The following is a 19,004-nucleotide window of genomic DNA, read 5'->3' on the forward strand; positions in this document are numbered from 1 at the left end:
TAAGGCCCTTAAGTAAAGCCCCGTGTGATTATTAGCTAGTGCAGACGCTTGGCATCTCACTTGCACCTCTTTCAAACAGCTGTGTTTGCCGCAAGAAGAAATGCGTGTTGCTCTAAATCTTTTTCCTGCTCTTTTTTTTTTTTCTCTCTGCCTTAGGAGCAGCAAAGGATCCTGGAGTTGGGGATCACAGGCCCTGAAGGGCATGTGTTGAGCAGACCTGAAGAGGTGAGGACTTCACTGCCTTTGCATTTATTCCCCCAAGTTATAACATTTCTGTGTTGCCAGCAAGTACTTCATAGTGGGATGAATGCGGCTGGAAACTATTTCATCCTGGCTGTAAACATTACTGCTGCGTGGGGTAAGGGAAGAGGCTAAGATACTTCTAGGGACGAACTAGTAACTAGTCCCTTCTAGAGACTAACTGCTGCGGGCACTTACGAGGAACTGAGGAGCCCCCTCAGTACTTCTGTACTGGAGAAGGAGACATCTCCAGGGAGTAATTCAGCGGAAAATTGGATTGACCCTCTGGAAGAGCTCATCTGTTAATTATTGGGTTTAGTCTATAAAGGCTCTGCTCACACATGAGGTATTTAAAGTGAGGTGAGATGTGTTTGAACCACAGAGCCCACGGTAAACGCTGAAGACACAGAGAGGTGTTGGTACCTAGCCCATCTTCACTTCAAGCCCTTTGATAGCCCAGACTGGAATCCTACATCAGGAGGTGTAGAAAATGTTGAACCTGAAGCAGAGGTAGAGGACAGGTCTACCTGAATCACCAGTTCCTTGGTTCAGCCACTGCACAGGAACACTCCTAAGACGGAGTCCCTGAAGAAATACGTGTTGTGATTGATGATGTTGGTCTTTGCAGAGCTAGACCCTGAAGTTCTTGTAGTTTCCCATCGCTTTCAGTCGAGTTTTGCGTCAGGACTTCAGAATTTGGGTGTATGTAGGCAGGATTCTGCCACTGACTACCCTAGATCCCATCTCTTGGGCTTCTCCCTTGTCAAGATTTCCCCTGAATCGGCAGGGAATGTTAATACATGCGCAAATCCTGACATTCTTGGGCACTCGCATAGCTTGCATTACCTTGATATTTGATTGTTTGATGAACGTTTGACTGCTGGGGCATTTTCCCAGCAAGGGACTAAGTCGCTTGCTGAAGGCAGGGTTTGTACTGGAGATGGGACCTAATTCCCACATCTTACCCAGCACTTCAACACAGATAACCTCCGTATGTCCCCACTGGTTCCTCGGGCACCCCAGTCCCTCTCACTTCGGTCTTGAAAATAAATCTCAAGAGTGAGAAAGAGCTTTAAACCTGTATTTTTCAGGCTGGTTCCCGTTGCATTCTTGGTTTCCAGTCTTTCAGTATCTCGAAGCCGGACACCTCGCCGCGGCATCCTGGGTTCGTGAAGTCCGTCTGTTGTGTACAAGCAGTTCTTTTTGTTCCTCCAAGATAGTGGGGCTTTGCTGACTGCCAGATGTGGCAGCTGGAGGCTGGGTGTGTGAGATCATCCACACGTGCCCCTCATGCTCCCTCTCTATTTCCTCCCCTTGGTTCAGACAAGCAGCATCCAGAGACGTTTCAGTAGGAATATAAATCATTCAGTTGCTTCATGCAGAAAGGGGGGGGAAAAAAAAAACAACCCAACAAATGGTCGACTTGGGCAGTATGTGAATCCTCACAGAATTAGTGTTTGGCTCTGGGAGCTGGAATTTTGTGCTTCCTGAAAGTTGTGAGCAAACACATGCACTGAGCTTTCCACCCACCCACCCCTGCATATATATATATATATTTTTAAACATATTTTTTGGCTTGCATCAGGAGAGTGGGAACAGATGCTGACATGACACTTGGGGCTCATCTGTGGAGCACCCCTAAACTTCTGTTGACTTCAAAGGCAGGTTGCTCCTTACCTTAAAGGATCCAGCCATCAAACTAGCCAAGTCTTGCCTGGCTACTTCAGAGCTTGTCTGTAGCGGAGCAGGAGCGTTTAAGTGTGAACGGCGTGGTTCCCTGGCTCGGTGGGTTTGTCACAGCTGTGCAGACGTGTGGTGTTCCTCGGTGCAGCAGGGAAGGCTGCCTGAGCACTCGTGGCTGCCACGAGAGGATCAGTAAAGCCTCTCCCCGGCGTCACCGGGCAGCCCCCGTGCAGCTGAACCCAGCTGTGCTGTCTGCCCAGAGTGGGAGCCTTTGGTCCAAAATTCTCCTCCTTGAAAGTCCTAGGAAACAGAGCAGGAAAACGATGTCGTCTGGTTCCCTCCCCTCCTTTTCTCCAGCGTGGGGGTAACTTTGTCTTTTTAAAAACACAGAACTCCCGTGAAGCTGGCTGATGATAAAGGCCACATTCCGAGGGTGGCAGCGGATCCGTGATTCCTGTTGTCTTCAGTAGGAGTGGATGTTTCTTGGCATCCCTCTGGGATGCTGCTAACACGAGGACGGGCTCTTCACGCTGCTCCTTGTGGAGTCTAAAGCCTGTCCTAAGGACTTGATGGTGGTTGTCATCTTACCGAAGAGCTGCTTAATTCAGATCCCCTGAATTAAGTTTGTCTACAGCAAACGAGCCTGAGTTGTTGAACAAGTCTAAAATATTTCTTAAATCAAAACTCCCACTCGATTCAGTGAGGCTGACGTCAGAGCGAAGCACTCAGGGTCTGGCCGCGTGCGTTTGTGTCTTGGAGCGTACGCATCTTCTGAATTCCCAGGTGGAGCAGAAGGCATGAATTAAGGCTGAAGTTTCGCAGCTGACTCATGAGTTTAGCTCACCTCAGTAACCTGGGCTGGGCCAAGGTGATGGTTATTCCAGCACATGATTCCAGCCAGCCAAGGGAGCCTTAATTAAGATACCGCCATCCCAAGTCAGCATCACCCATTGCTTTCTGGAAAACTCTTCCCCTCATAGCTCAGATCGTTCTGTAACGACTTCTCAAAGCGATCCATCGTTTCTTGTTTTTATTTTAGCCACAAAAACGCTGCGAGCACAAGCAGTCCAAGTGCTCCAGGAAATGTCTCTCTTTTTTTTTTTCTAAGAGAACTGCTGTGCTAGGGCTTCTAATGCATACTGGTAATTGCAAACATTCCCCTTTGGACTAGTCGTTGGGTTATTGTTATGTGCCTATCGCCGTAGCATCTGGGCACAAGGCATGAATTCAGCAGCCTTGTTCTCTTCTGCGCAGAAAACCCTCTCCTCCTGCTTAGCAGTTGCTCAGATGCCTTTTGGCCAGAAGTCTGGAGCTGCGTGTTGTTCTATCCCTGCTTTGCAAGTGGGGAAACTGAGGCACAGCGTGGAAATGTGACTTGCGAGTGCTGGCAGCGCACAGGCCTGCTTTAAATGGGCAGTTTGCAAACTGATGCCATTGCTTGGAAGCGTTTGCCTGTCTGAGTTCTCTCCTTGCCTGGAGGGACAAGTATGCTTTTCTTGGCTATTCCCTTCAGCCTCCGTCTTCCCTGCAAGTGCTGCTGGTGTGGCGTACTCCAGTCAAGTCTCCTGGAATAAACACCCTTCCCCGCAGCCTTTTCCATTTGCCTGGGGCAGCTGGGCCAGAAAATCTCCCCTTGTGCACATCACCCTGCCTGGGGAGGGTTAGTCACCAGCCCCGGCTGGGGACAGGCTAGGGCTTTAACCCTTTTGGCACTAGAGACCAACCTGCTGTGGCCGGGGGGGCCGGTTTGCTTTGAAAAACTGCTCAGTGTTGTCTTTTTTGAGCAGCCCAGCCGCCGTCCCGGGCGCTTGGACCCCAGCTGGGAGAAGACACGGTTTCTTAAGGTGATGGGTCCTGAATCCCAGGTGGTACTGGTGGTGGAGCACCGTGCTGGGAGCCAGCAGTCAGTGCCTTCTCATGCTGGGGCTGATGAGGACTTAGGGCAGCTGGCCTCTGATAAGTCACTGTAGGGCAGGTTTGGGGTCCCACGAGAGGTGCTGGTAGCCTCTTGCGTTTGGGAATCGGGTGGCTGATTGCTCTGGCTTTCAGTTTTCCTCCGTTGTTCGCTTGGAACGTGTCCGTGGTGTTGCGGGCTCAGTTCTCCGCGGTAGCAGGCACTCTGAGCATTACCCTGCCGTTAAACCTGCCGCCTGGGCTGCTGCGATTAGGCTGTGTGATCTGTACGAGTCTGCAGCGGGGTGATGTTCGTTCCGAGGCGACCCTCCGTCATGTTGAGGATCTCTCTCTACACATGCAAGAAAAAGCAGTTCATTTACGGGGTGGTTCACACGCCGTCAGATCCCGAGCCAGATATTGTAGTGGAGAGTACAATTTAGGAAGCTTGTTTGCAAACGTGGCTTACCAGAGTATGTGGTACAGCATCTCTCTTCCGCGTGGGCTGGGACGTGAATAGTTTTGTTGAGTCAACGTTTAGTTGCTTATTTTTGTCTAGGTTAAAGAAAAGGGGCTTAATCATTCTGACCTTGAGCACCTGGAGCGTTATTTTACTACTTGGTCTGCTTGCAGAGGAGCTTTGAAGCAACCTGGCAGAAAAGGTCGTAATGAGAGGGGGCCTACAGCTTGATGTCGTTTTAATTATTGGAATTGCACCGCGGTTTTCTGGCTCAGAGCTGGGAGAGGTGGGAAGTCTCTCGTGGTGGCCCTGCACCCCGCTGAGCAGGGAAGGCGTTCGCCCTCTGAAGGGGAAGGGGGTGTCACTGACCCGCTGCTGACTTTGTTTCTCAGGTGGAGGCAGAGGCTGTGAACCGGGCAATAACCATCGCCAACCAAACCAACTGCCCCCTTTATATCACCAAGGTGATGAGCAAGAGTGCTGCTGATGTCATTGCTCAAGCCAGGAAAAAGGGTAAGTTATTTCCCTTGGATGGAAGCGCCCTATTAGCTCATGCTGTTCAACTCCTTGCCAACATAAGCTTCATCCCTACAGGAAAAGTTTCTTTTTCCAGTGTTATCGTCCAGGCTGTTTTTTAAAAGGTCCCAAGCAGCTGCTTCTGCCTCATCTCCCACGGATGAATATTCAGTGGTCATACCAGTGCCACAGGCTGTTTGCTCTGTTCAGCCTAGAGCCCCTCTCTTCACGCTCATCCCCCTACACTGAGCCACGTACCTTCATGTTACTGCAGAGTAATTCCGTGCTGTCTCCATTCAATGAATCCCCTTGGAGCTTGCAAACCGTGTCCTCCTTCCAGGTGCTGTGGTCTTTCCTTGGTGCTTTCTGCTGAGCTGCTTCCTGGGGACAGAAGTGATTCCAAGAGTCCTGGTGTGGATGTTTTGACTCGTGGGCCCTGTTGGATTTGGTTGGAGTAGCCACAGAGGTTACCGATTCCAGCCATCCCCTGTGCTCCTTGCTTGTGAAATAGATACTCCTCACGTGCTGTAACTCACAGCCTGGCATCCGAGTAGGAGGTGGGATCGGTAGGCTGGGTTAGGCTGGGAATTGCCATTGCCTCTGATAACTCTGCCTGAGGATGCTGCAAGAAGCAAGACTGAGACCTGCCATGGGTGCTGCTGCCTTGGATCATCTCTTCTCTGTAACCGAGCTCTGTGAGGGAGCTGCACCGCTCTGGGTGATGCAGTAGCTTTTCCCGAGGCTTGACCCTGCTGTCTTGCCCCCGGGGAGCAAGGGTTACAAAGCACAGTGAACGTTCCTGCTTTATTCTGTGACTAAATCTCTCATTTCTATTTAAAGTGGCTCTGGGTGGGTGAGTAAGCAGGAGGGATGATTTTCCCCCTTCTATCATCAGAAGGGTTGGATTTAATTTCATGCAGTCTAAATAAGCCTGTATAGATACACAAATGACATCACTTTCCATCTGGGTGTTTGGTGCAAGAAGAGCTAATTTCCAACTGCAGAGAACAGATTTGTGTTTGTGTATTGGCTCAGAAGTATTTTGGTCCCCTGATTCCTGTTAAATGAGTTCAGGGTTGAGGAGGAGGACTGATTTCCAAGGCATCTCTTTCTGTTTGTGGCGTGGAAGCAGCTCAAGCTGTTGGGGCTAAGCCTTCCTCTCCTAGCCCCATTACTGGAGATCGTGCTGCAACGAGAAGATGTGTTGACACGGCAAAGTGGCCGCGTGTTGCGTTACCCAAGAAAACAACTTGATGTTATTGTGCAACTCGGTCCCGTGAGCCAGGGAAGCATCCCTTCCTTTTTTCTAGGTAAAGTAGTGGAGACCTGATGCACCCCTGGAATGGAGCATCAACAAAAACACCTTCTTGCCATGTTTGCCGTCCCCTGAGTCTGCTAACTGGCACTTGGAGAGGGGTGCTGAGATGAGAGAAGATGTCACAGAAGCCATAAAACACACCCTGACCTGGGTGGATGTTACCCTGCCTGTGAAAGGTGCTGGGATTGTCCCAGATGAATGATCCGCAGAATTCACTGTGCTTAGCCTCCCGCGTGCACTAGCACACGCAGTTTTCTTTCAGATTGTGTTTTCTCCTTATAAGGAGAATTTGGGGTATACATGGCACGCCATTCTCTGTTCCTTTATTTAAATAATTCAATTTAAATGCTGTGCAGTCACCCAACTGGGTAACCCAGGAGGGCCACACACGCTAGCGTTGCCCTCCCAAGCAACGGAGGAAACATAACTGAAGACTGTCCAAGGCGAAAACAAAACAGAATTGATTTGCTAAATGGAAAAGAACGAATGTTATTTAAAGCCAGATGTTCCCGGTGGCATTTGTACGGAGGAGATTCCCTGCAGACTCTGTCGTTGGCAGATCTGGGAGCTCGGAACGCTGCTCCCTGCAGAACAATCCTCCCAACGTATTGGCCCACAACGAGCCTCCCGTTAATAGCCAGCGTGTGTGTTGCCTTGTTCTGATTTCGTAACCCTGGTTGTGGCAACTGATGTCGGACGGCCTCTTCCTCCGCTGGTGGATCCCCCCGACAAAGGCTGTTCCTGCACCTCCTCTTCCAGTGTGGTCCTGGAAGCAGCATGAAGCCGGTTAATGCGTTGTTCTGCCTCGGCTGATGCACTTTTTCCCAGCTAGCTTACAGCCTGTAGCCCTAACAGCTCAGACGACACGGTGGAACAAAGATCATGAGTTTTCTTTACCCTGTAAGACCCTGCTGACCGGTTCTGGCGTTGCCTTTGCCCATCTTTCCTGACTGCAGTATTTAGGGTGAGTCTTTTAACTACCCCTGCCTTCTGCAGGCAGATACGGATCCACGGAGTGTCTGGCTCAGAAGCCAGATGGGTGGGCGCTTAACAGAGATTTCGGGAAGGTTGTGTTTGGTGAGCAGATCCGCGGGGCTACCAGCTCGCGCTGCTTTTGAAGTTGCAGCATCTTGCATCTGCTTGGCGTGCAGATGTTGCTGGTGCATTCCAGCTTGTGAAGCATCGTGGCCTTAAGGATCCGCTGTTCCTTCATGTGGTTCCAAAAATGTTAATGAAGAGGAAGGATGCGCTGGTGATTAGCGCACTGGACGGAGAGTCGGAGGATCCACTTTAATTTCCTAGTACTGCCACGGATTTACCACGTACCCTTGAGGGAGTGGCTCAGTTTCCCCGTGCTGCATTTTGGAACTAGAAACACTGATACTTCGGTGATGGGCTTTCTCTGTGGGCTGGAATCTTTCCTGACTAGTTTTCTCTCACCTGACCTGTGCGCAGAGCCTGCTCCAAGAAACCCAGCCCCATTAGGTTTTTGATACATACACATTTATAAACACATTGCAGGCGCTGCTTTTTTCATTCTTTTTCTTCCCCAGCCTACATCAGACTGGATCTCCTCATGGTCTTACAGTTCCCCTCAGCATCTTCCATAAGGTTCTTGGCCCAGGATACAACACAATGAATCTTTACAGTAACCCTTCCAAGGACAATTAATCGGCGCCAACCTCAGCAATTGGGTGAAGGCACCGTGGGCTTTTGGCTGCTCTAAGCTCTTATTAGGAACAATATCTTTATTATTAACTCAGGTATTTAGTCGTTTGGATGCGTAGTCTGAGAGATTGATTTTTGGAAAGCGCTCAGTGTTTTCTTTAGAGGTCTCAAGATACACGTGTGAAACTAAGAGTTTGCTTGTGAAAACGCGTCCCTAGTAACATAACACGGTTTCCGAGGGGCATTGAACGGGCCGAGGGTTTAACAGTGTCTGATCATGCGGTTACACAGGCCAGTGAATTCAGTCCAAGGTTGTGTCTCTATGATCACATACTTAAGAGGTACCAGGGGACCCTGCGGCGTGCGATGCCGGCACACCTTACCCAACTTGTCCTTTTTCAGAAGGGTGCTGTATGCCTGGAAGCCAGGCTGGAGGTGCACCTTGCTTGGTGCTCACGGTGGATTTGCCTGTATCCCTGTCCTGTAGGCACTGTGGTGTATGGGGAGCCCATCACGGCCAGCTTGGGTACCGATGGATCTCATTACTGGAGCAAAAACTGGGCTAAGGCAGCAGCTTTTGTTACTTCCCCACCACTGAGTCCTGACCCAACCACTCCTGATTTTCTCAACTCGCTACTGTCCTGGTGAGTAGAGCTCTTCGGGTTCATACGTGTGCTTCATCACGAGACAAGCACGTGATAAAACTAATAGCTGTTGTTACCAGCAAGCCAGAGGCTCTTTTAACTTCAGGAGTAAACTTGTGAGAATAAAATGTCTTAAATACCTACCGTTGTCTTTTCCAGTGGAGACCTCCAAGTTACTGGCAGTGCCCACTGCACCTTCAACACTGCTCAGAAAGCTGTGGGGAAGGACAACTTTACCCTCATCCCTGAAGGAACCAACGGGACCGAAGAGAGGATGTCCATCATCTGGGATAAGGCTGTGGTACGTCACGTGTGTCATAGGCTTCGGCTGCGCCTCGGCGTCAGAGCTGAACGAGCTGCAGCAGCGTGTTATTGTCTCCCCCAGATAGTTGCTGTGCTCCCTCTGCTTGGGGTTTTGCCCCTGAGGGGGTGGCAGGGAGCCTGCCGTGCTGTCAGCTCTGTGCTTTCCAGAGCAGCCCACCCCCCCCCGCCATGGCCGCTGCAGTGACTGCTTGTGCCTTTTCCCCAGGTGACTGGCAAGATGGATGAGAACCAGTTTGTCGCTGTGACCAGCACAAACGCGGCTAAAATCTTCAACCTGTACCCGCGGAAGGGCCGTATTGCGGTGGGCTCGGATGCTGATCTGGTGATCTGGGATCCTGACAGCGTCAAGACAATCTCCGCCAAGACTCATAACATAGTAAGGGTGTCTTCTACCGCGTGAGCTCTGCTGCTCGTTTCCTTGTCTCTTCCTTAAATGCCAGGCTCTGCTGCCAAGAACCAGAGCTTATGACAACTCAGGGCTTTGTTTTCTCGATGCCTCGAGCCCTCTCTGGTCTTACACCCAGTACGGCTCAGTTGTGTAAGTAGAGGGGAAGATGATTTGAGTCCAAAGCTGAGATCACATGAATACCCAGAGACTCCCCTCGGAGCAAAGAGATTGTCTGCCCTTTCTGAGTGCTGGATGCTTGGATCTCGGCACACAGAGAGCTCTGTCAATGTTACGTCGTATCAAAAGGCCTCTTAGTACGTGTCTTTGATGAACTTCCAGCTTGTTAGCAGTAGGAATATGAACTGCCCCTTTTCTAGTTGGGGTCAGTGAAGCTTGTCAGCTGGTGGACACCTTTGCTGGAGATCTGATCCAGATTAACGAGTCTGAGTGGATTGACACTACGTACTGAGCCGGTACGTGTCTGTGGATTGGTACTTCGCTGTGGTTTTACGGGTGATCACCCAGAGTTAGCTGGCACAGGGAGGCACGAGGCAACACCCAGACTAACCAGACCTTCCCCGTGTTTCCTCTGCAGCTCTGTGGTGGCACTGTTAGAAGCGCCGTTTGCTTGAGCCAGCAGCTGTGTCCCGTATCTTATAGCTGGCTTCTGCAGGGAGAAAGCTGTCCACCCTGTGGGAGACTGCAGGATGGTCCCAGTGCAAAGGGCTGGTTTCTCCCCGTGACATTCGAGCGCTGTCTCGGAGAAAGCAACCACTGTTTGCATTTGTTGACGACTTGTTTCACTGCTGGCGATGAACCTATGGAATGTTTCCCTGGAAAAAAACTCCTTGTTCTTTTTTCCGTGAATGCTTTCATTCACTCTGGAGCTGAAGGAGCAAAATTTTCTTCCACACTTGGATCCCTGGGCACATTCACAAAGAATTTTTTTTTTATTATTTTTTAAAGGTTTGGTTCACTTCTCTGTGACTTCACTCTGTGTCAGAATTGGTCACAGATGGCCTGGGCTCATCCTGCCTCTGCTTAGACTTCCAACGAGGCATCCAGACTCGGAAGTCTGGTCACTTCAGTCAGGTTAGAGGTGCTTCCAGGCTCATCACACCTCCGGTCTGAAGGGGAACAGCTTAGAGGAGGGAGCCCAGGGATGTACCATTGTTCGGTGCCAAATTTAATGGTCTGAACCTGGGTTTGTGCTTAGGAGTGGCTGAGAGCGCTGGAAGTAGCTTGCTGGATGGAGTATTTGAAAGTCATTGCCATTTAATGGCCGTTGGCTTTAGGAAATGAATTAGACTCTTCAAATTTCCTAACACAAAATTCAAGAGACTTCTGTCTTCCACAGATATGCTCCGGTACCGTCAGGATTGACTCCATGAGTCTGCCACAGATCTGGGCTAGGCTTGAAGGAGAACCAGGTCCTTTTTGGAGTGACCATTCAGGAAGACTTCCTATGCCAAGGGCTGCAGATCCCTCTGAGACCCTTGCACCGTGTGAGGGACCTCACATGGCGCTCGGCTCTTGCCAAGGGCTGCATCCTTAAGCCGTGCCACGGCTGTGGGGGCTGAAGGGCTCTCGTTTTCACATGGTTTGTTTAGAGCTTGAAGGCACATCCAAGAAATCACAGCTTTTCTTTGTCCACGTCCAGCTCTAGCCTCTTCCTCTTCCTTGCATCGCCTATTATACCTGGCATTACACCCGTTGTAATTCTGCGCGTCTCGCTGCACGTGTGCCTCGTGTTAGAGGAGACGTTGACACGGGTGAGGCTTTTCGAGTCAAGGCATCCTGGTTTGGTCAAGTATGGAACAAAAGCCCCTTTGAAAGCCAGGGAGAGCAGTTGCTGCGACGCAGGGAGACGTGGTGATTATGTGGCATCGGATGATTGTTACTTTTTGAAATGCTGGAGCAACATGCGGATATTTTCCAAGAATTCACACCGCTCTTGCCGCTGTCTGGCAGGGAAACGTTAGGAGCTGGAGGGGGAGATGGTGTTGTTCTTGGAACCAGCCTAACTCATAAGCTTGTAACCAAGCCTCCTCCTTTGCCACCGCAGGTTTTTTTCGGACTGGACCCGGTTCAGTGTCAGTTTAACCACCATTCTCGCTAATTGCAGACCAGCAGTCAAGCCTACCCCTACTTACAACACACTTCAAGAGCAAACCTCATGATTAACTCAGTAAAAAAGACCTGTGTTCATCTCGGAGATGGTCACTAGAGTAACAGTCCCCAAATAACATGGCTGTAGCGCATCTCATTCCAGGATGCTTCAGGGGTGGGACGTTTACCAGGGATTCCTTTAAAAACTTCTCTTTTTTTTCCATGGTGTAATGTTTCCAATCCTGTTAATTGAGGAGGAGAAATCCCATTAGAGTAAAATAAGATTGTCCCGGTCCTGACCATCCAACCAAAACACTGTTTGAAATACAGCTTTTCAAAATGATAGTTATTTTTAGTATGGAACTTGGATAAAACTGGATTTGGCTCCTAAATCCCCCACAGTTCAGCACAGGTAGGTGCCTAAATGCACTGGAAGAGGTGGGCTTGGAGATCCTCTCGTTTGAAGCTTTATTTCCTCTTCATGAATCTTGCTGCAATGGAAATTCTGCGTGATTAAATCCTTCATAAATTTAAACTGATAATAAAGACCAGCCTTTGTGTTAAACCACAGCATATAAAACTCAGGTGAAAGCTGTTGAATTAGCTTCCATCTGCCCTTAAACTTTTGGCAATTAGCATGACTGGTGGTTGCTAATTAAAGCACAGCGGGCTGTGCTGGGATGAATATGTTTGCCTCATGTTATTTTTGTGTTTATTCTAGTCTCTGGAGTACAATATCTTCGAAGGGATGGAGTGCCGTGGGTCTCCCCTGGTGGTTATCAGCCAGGGGAAGATCGTGCTGGAGGATGGGAATCTCCACGTCACCGAGGGATCTGGACGGTATATCCCCAGGAAACCGTTCCCCGACTTCGTGTACAAGCGCATCAAAGCAAGGAGCAGGGTGAGTAGAAATGGTTGGATGCACATTTGTTCTCTCACTGAAACTCCTGAGTTAAAGTGGGTGGAAAACAGATGCTGTCCCCTGGCTCGCAGGCGCACACTTCTGCAACAGAAAATATTCCCTGGATAAGAGCCATATTTATCTCATTCCCCTTTCATTTTTGCTATTCACTTGAGTCATGACAGGAACATGCTTTGGCTTGAGCTGGGATGTTCTGCAAATTCCGTTCTTCTGCTCTTTAATTCTTCTCTGTCTTGGGACACCTAGACAGAGCCATGTGGCCAGGAGCCGTCCAGTTTGGACGTGAGTCAATCTGCAAATGCCCCAGCAGGCTTCTCCTGCCGTAGGAGAGCGAGTTATTGATGCACACGAGAGAAGTTATTGATAGCATTCATCTATCAAGTCTTTCAACAAGAATTTAGCATTCTAATTTATTGTTACAGATACATTATGCTGCTTTCCCTTCCGTCAGATATGATCAGATGCTCTTGTCTGGTGACTAGTGAGTCACAGGCACAGCCTACTGACTGTTTTAAAAGTGAGAATTTTCTATTTTTAAGAGGCTAAAATTGTTGAAAAAGTGTTTTTTTAAAATACGCCCATTCAAAACAGAAACTGCCTTTGGATATGCCTTTAGTTGGTAAAAACTGACAGAGAGGGGGACGCTGGGCTCTGATGCAGCTTAGTTGCTGAGAATTGAGGTTTATTTCTAGATGAAGTCGGAAAAAATGTTTTGCTGTTTGAAGTGTTGCCCTCTCCTGGACAAACCCAGAGCTCTGTTAGGTCTGCTGAGCGTTGGTAAATCTTCACGTTCCTTGCAAATGATCTTTCCTTTATTGTCCTTTTGAAGAAATTGCCAGTTAGCAAAATGACAACCTCAGAGGATGGAGCACCGCAGAGGACAGATCCGTGGTTTGTGTTGTGTTCTGGTCTCCCACAGAAATATGTGCCTGACATATAAATCCAATTGGGCAGCATCTCAGCTGGAATAATTGCATTTAGCCCAACCTAAAGCTCCCAAGCTGGCAGCACGAAACTAGCCCGGCTCCTCTTTCTGCAGACCTGCCTCCGCGTCAGGCAGTTTTGCTTTTTGGGGATGAGCAATAAGTTGCGTTTGAGGGTTGTCTGGAGCCTTTAATACAACAGGGGGTGGGTTGAGGTCCTTCAGGGGTGGACCTGGCGGTGCAGGGGACGGGCTGGCTGCCTTCTGTCGCCTGCTCACGCCAGCCACGGCGGTCCGGAGCCCGTGTCGTTTTAGCCATGCTGCTTCAGAGACCACCCGAGGGTCCGCGGGGAGGAGGTGATGCGCGCTTTCAAATCCTCTTACCAAAGACAAACCTTGAACTGCGTGCCTTTGGCTTAGCCACATCTGGCCAGCTGTTCAGTTCTGGTCCGAAGGCCTGTTTTGACCCTGAAGGATGCTTGCTTCTGTCTCTCGCAGCTGGCGGAGCTGCGGGGCGTGCCTCGGGGGCTCTACGATGGACCCGTCTGCGAAGTGTCGGTGACACCCAAGACTGTCACACCAGCGTCTTCAGCTAAGACATCTCCTGCCAAACAGCAGGCCCCTCCCGTGAGGAACCTGCACCAGTCTGGATTCAGCTTGTCCGGTACGTCGCTTTCTGGGGCTGGATGATTTAGCGCTGGGAAATGACAGCTTGTTTGTACTCCCGTACCCTGGAGTTAATTCTGCTGTAATTGGGAGGCAACGAGAGCGCCTGGGGGGTGGTTCCAGCTTGGAGATTCTCCCTTTAGGAAGCAAGGAGGGCAGCACAGGAGCTGTCATGAAATCCTGCTTATTTTCCTGCGTTGGCACGAGTGCGGAGTGCCCTGCTGGGTTCTCAGCCGGGTGGCTGAAGAGGGCAGATGGCACCGACTCCAGCGGCGGTTTGCCAGCTGTGGCCAGCTGTGGATCTGCTGTGTGGCAGATTTGATTTCGCAGCGTGCTCCCTTCAGTGCAATAAGGGAAAAGGATAAAAAGGGATCAAAAAGCCTCGCCAAGGGAAGAACTTTCGGCTGACTGTTGTCTGTGCAGGACTGGGTGGCTGGGGTGTTCGATACTGGTGCAGAACAGGTTTCAGCAGAATTAAGGGACTGGGGGCCAGTAAGGGCTTTTCTTCTGAAGATGATGGGTTTTGGTGTGGCCAAAACCCACCGAGCCTGGCCCGAGGGCTCGGTGGGTTTCGGTGCGAGACCCCATTCGGCAGCTGGGACCTGACGTCCGCTCTCTCCCGCAGGGGCACAGATCGATGACAACATCCCGCGCCGCACGACTCAGCGCATCGTGGCACCGCCCGGCGGACGTGCCAACATCACCAGCTTGGGCTAAGGACCGACCCCTTCTGTGCCCGCCTAGCGGACCGGGGGACGGGGGCACCTGGAGACCCTTCTTGATTCTTTTAGAGCCTGTGACAGTTACTGCGGGCAACCAGTGAGGGGGGGCTGAAGTAAGGCACCTCTTTCAGTCCCCTCCGATTCCCTCCTCATCTTCACAAACCCCTCTCACTCCCCCCCTCATCCCCTTACACATTTAAAGAAATAAGCCCTGTTTTGACACCTCTGACACGCAAAAGTAAATGTAAAGAGGATGTTTGAGATACGTGGCCTCTGTCCCATTCAGCATCTTTCTTTTAATAAAGGAAGGAGAAAGTGAATTTCCCGGGAGCTGCCTTTAAGACACACGCAAAAAAAAAAAAGAAAAAAAAGGAATAAATAAATAATAAATGTAAAAAAAAAAAAAAGCAGCTTTTTTTTTTTTTTTTTTTTTTTGGTTAATGTCATGCAGAAGAGTAGTTCAAGGGTTTTTAACTGGATATTCTGTAGGGTTCTGTATTCCAGCAGAATAGCTAGGCGAGCACGGAGGGACGCAGACCCCAGCCTGTCTGTAACCATCCCCCCCCCCCCCCCCACCTTTGAGGTCACCTTTGAGGTCACTCAATAGCTGGCTGCTGCCCAGAGCAACAGGACCCAGCACTAGGGATTGACAAAGCGCATGGCACCCAGCCAGCAGGTGAGCTAGCATCGTTGGGGACTTTGGTTCTGTTGGGTTTTTTTTTTTGGTTTGGTTTTGTTGGGTTTTTTTTTTCCTTCCTTCTGGATTTTGCTGCGAATTTAGGTCCTTGAGGAAACTTCTTTTTTTTAATGTTTCTCTGTGTGTGGTTTTAATATGTTTGTACCATTGTTGTTTATGAAGCCTTATCTGAGAACTGGGAATCTCCCTGTTCTTCCCAGTCCTTCCCGAACCTCATCCAAGTTAGAGACTCCCGCCAGTGTCACTGCCACTGCCACCCTGGTACTTCAGGTGTTCCTAGGTTGCATCATTCCAGCCGACGCTTGCCATTCAGCTGCAGCAGGAGGTCACAGAGCAGGTTCATAAGCTGTGGTCTCCAATTCACTGTACTAGGTCTTGAGCTGGTGCGTACAAAGGGGCTGGAAACCAGCTGAGGAGCTGGGATGGAGTCTCTTGAGAAGGTTTTAGCAGTTAGCTTGTCTTCTGTTCTTGGAGGTGGAAGTTGAGAAGTAGGGAGCCATGGGCAAAGAGCAACATGGTGCTTGAAAGATCTCTGTAGCAGCCATGTTCCCCCCTCCCAGCCATCCGTGAGTGGTTATTTAAAACTTTATGAGAGCTTATCTTTAGCCCTTGTTGAAAAGACCGGTCAGCTGAGCGTGTGCCCGAGCATCTGTGGCAATTCCAGTTCGAGTCCAGGATGCCCAGCTGTTGTACTGGGAGCTTCAGAGCAGCTCAGTGGGTCAACAGCAGCTGAGAATCTCTCATATGTGGTGGGAATTGCACAGCCACTCGTTCTTTCAGGAATCTGCCTTTGTGCAAATACTCACGAGAGGGCCTGGTCGTTCCCCACCCCTCCTCGGATGAGAAACCAGAGGCCACGAGTGGTCCTTGAATGAGTTTAGGGGCCCCAGCGTATGTGGCCGTTGGCGGCATCCCGACGTTTCAGTATCTTCTGGGATTGAAGGTCTTCTAGCCCTAGCGTTTGAGGTCTGTTATTTTCAGGATGTGGAGACACACCTGCACCATTAGATTCCCACTGAGACGCAGCAGGAGGGCTCGGTGGTCCCCAGGACCTGGGCTGTCTCTTAGCACAGAGCTTTCCCACCCGCGCCTGACAGCATCACCTCCACCGTCTGTACGCCCTGGCGCTTGGCTGCATCTTCTGCTTTCTCTTCTATTTGTGCTTCGCCACGTCCATTGATCTTGTTTTTCCATGTTTTGCGAGTATTTTTTTAAATGGTGTTTACAGGTTCTTTTAGAGGAAAAAACTGTGTATATGAAGGCTTTTAAGAAACAAGTACCAAATCTGTTGTTTTGAAGTATCAATGCTGGGATTTGCAAAGGATCTGGAAGCTCCTTAGGTACCCAAACCCTCCCAGCTTCAGCACCTGATTCCTTTAGGCCCCTTTGAACACAAAAATTAAGGAAAACTTGCCATATTCATCCATGCATTTTTTGCATTTAGGTTTAACTCTTGGGTCTTTTAGTTTTGCATAAAAAGAGTTTGCACTTTGTTTGTTAAGTAATCCGTGAACTTAATATATATTGCGGCTATTTTCATTTTTATTTTTTTTCACCTGTATGTTAAATCAATTTGAACGAGTTGGGGAGAGAAAAAAAAAAAGAATTGCAGATCCGTTTCAATTCTGCAAAACACTTGCGGCTCTTCAGTATTCACTTAAGTCTTCCTTTTTTTTTTTTCCTTCACTGACTCATGATGACTTTTTAGTTTTAATTTGTTCTTCAAAAGGAAAAAAAAATCACAAAAAAAAGATTTTTGCAGGCTATGTAAGCATGTTTTTTCCTGTGAGAGCTCGTCCGCTTTGTGTCTGTTTAATGAATGTCATATGTAAATGCTTAAAGAAAAAAAAAAGACGATGACTTAATTAATTAACCGCAGTGACTTGAAGCTCTAAAAATAATAATAAAAAAAAAGTAGGATTTAATACTAGCTGGATTTAACCCTTGGATTTGTGATTGTGAACCATGAGTGGAGGAGCTGTAAGTGCTAAAGCTGATCATGTGTGTAGACAAAGAGAAGTTCTGATATTTGACCATTGTCTCAATGGCAAACCCCCCCACCCCCTCCCCACCCCCAAGTCTTGTGTTTTATTCCTTAAGAACTCTGTGTTATATTACCATGGGAACTCCTAATAAAGACAAAATGTTGTTGTTTCACTAGGTGCATCTGTGTCTCGAGGTGGTAACGTGTTCGGTGTAGCTGCCTACCTTGGCGGGTGCCTTCAGCAGATAAAAGGGGCTGAGGTCGGTGCTAACGTAGGCTGGTGGTAGCCCTGTGTAGGAGGGAGGTGTGCGGTAGCAGAGCGGAAGGTAAGGTCCCATCCTTCCTTGGAAGATGGTGATGGTGAAGAGGAATCAATGGTCTGCTGTCTGATTTCCTTTAGAGAAAAGTGAGGCTCTTCTCAGGGCAGTGACCTCTTTAAAACGGGATTTTCAGGCGCCTGAAAAATCCCGGCTCCCCGTTGCGGAGATCCACTGGTGAGATGCTGAGACTGCTGGCATAGCCCTCGGCCCTCCAGTGTGTTTCTACTTGGACCCTCCGAACAGCGGCGGGGGAGGGGAGAGAAAGCGCAGCCCTGAACAGAAGCCACACACACCGGTAACCGAACGGGGAGCGTTAGAGCGGCTGGGACACCGCCAGCGCGACTGTCGGTGGTGGCGTTTGGTTTGACCGTGTGGCAGCAGTGATGCTGGGAGGGAGGTGGCAGCGGATCGTGGGAAGGGCTTGGGAAGAGCCAGCGCTGCCGTCAGCCACACTGGCCCTTGGCTCCTACATCCCTGCACCCACCAGGTGAACCCTCTCGGTGGCCTTCCCCCTCTCAGCACTGCCGGAGTTCGCAAGCGACGGTTCGCTCTTGTTCCTCATCTGAACAAAACCAAACGTTTAAGCACCCTGGGAAATGCAATTAGCTTCCACCCCAGAAACCTGGCACCCCTGCCCCATGGAGGTTTCCTTTTTTAGCTGTTGAGGAGGGGCAACGGTCATCCACGAATAAAAGGACTTCTGGTTCATGTGGGGATCCTCTGTCGCCGATGCCAGGCAGTTATTTGGCTACTGGCAGCTTAAATTAGAAACAAGCATATATGCAACCAAACCCCATAGAACAGGGTTGGCGGGTGGCTGTGTATGAGATTTATCAGCTCATCCTGACAATAATAACCCAGTGAAAGATAAATTCAGCCTGAAGCACTGCTGTTCAGCTAACACGCATCTGCAGAGCCTCCATTTGTTTTTATTCCATCGTTATTTCTTCTTCCAGCGCCTAAATTGGAAAGAACGAAACCCTCTTCCCCAGGAAATAAATTCCGGGGACTCACTGAACCTGGTCCATGTTGGAACAGGCCAAAAAATATCAACTGAAGCATACAGAAGTTTTTGAGGTCAGGAAGAGGTCATTGGCAGCCCGGTCTAACCCCAGGGTGTACTGATGCATCAGGCTGGTGGGAAATCTTGGGAAGATGGTCAGTCAGTTAGGGCAGCGCGGGCTGGCCGCTACGGAAGGGCAAAAGGAAGAGCTGTATTTTGTCGACGCGCTGATCCAGGTAATTCCTTATCCTGGCAGCAGCGGTGGCTCGTTCCGCCTGCACCGGTTTGGTTCTCTGCAGGCTCCCGTGGACTGGGCTGCTGCCGCCTGTGTACGAGCCGACGGGGACCTAATCCGATCTTGCCACTGGTACAGAATTAGCGGCCAAAAGGAGAAGAAAGGAAGCAGACGACGGATTTGGCTCGGTGACCTGGAACGAGAGCTGTCAGCTGGTGAGGAGAGGTGGGTTATCGGAGCTGCAGGCACGGTGGGTCGGTGTATCCCTTGGCGGCAGGGCGTTGGGAGCA

The 19,004-nt window shown here is 49.8% G+C and overlaps 1 protein-coding gene across 1 annotated transcript in view; it reads left to right on the forward strand.

Annotated features, from left to right (window-relative positions):
* DPYSL2 (dihydropyrimidinase like 2) overlaps positions 1-17,329 on the forward strand; it is a 54,572-nt gene extending 37,243 nt beyond the window's left edge. The window contains 8 exon segments of the mRNA XM_013296715.3: positions 157-225; positions 4,669-4,789; positions 8,266-8,422; positions 8,582-8,723; positions 8,952-9,122; positions 11,965-12,144; positions 13,586-13,751; positions 14,379-17,329. Of these exon segments, the coding sequence (XP_013152169.1) occupies positions 157-225; positions 4,669-4,789; positions 8,266-8,422; positions 8,582-8,723; positions 8,952-9,122; positions 11,965-12,144; positions 13,586-13,751; positions 14,379-14,470 (1,098 nt within the window). The 3' untranslated portion in view covers positions 14,471-17,329.
* Positions 17,330-19,004: the final 1,675 nt, after the last annotated feature.

Source organism: Falco peregrinus, chromosome 17, assembly GCF_023634155.1.
Source record: "Falco peregrinus isolate bFalPer1 chromosome 17, bFalPer1.pri, whole genome shotgun sequence".
NCBI lineage: Eukaryota > Metazoa > Chordata > Aves > Falconiformes > Falconidae > Falco > Falco peregrinus.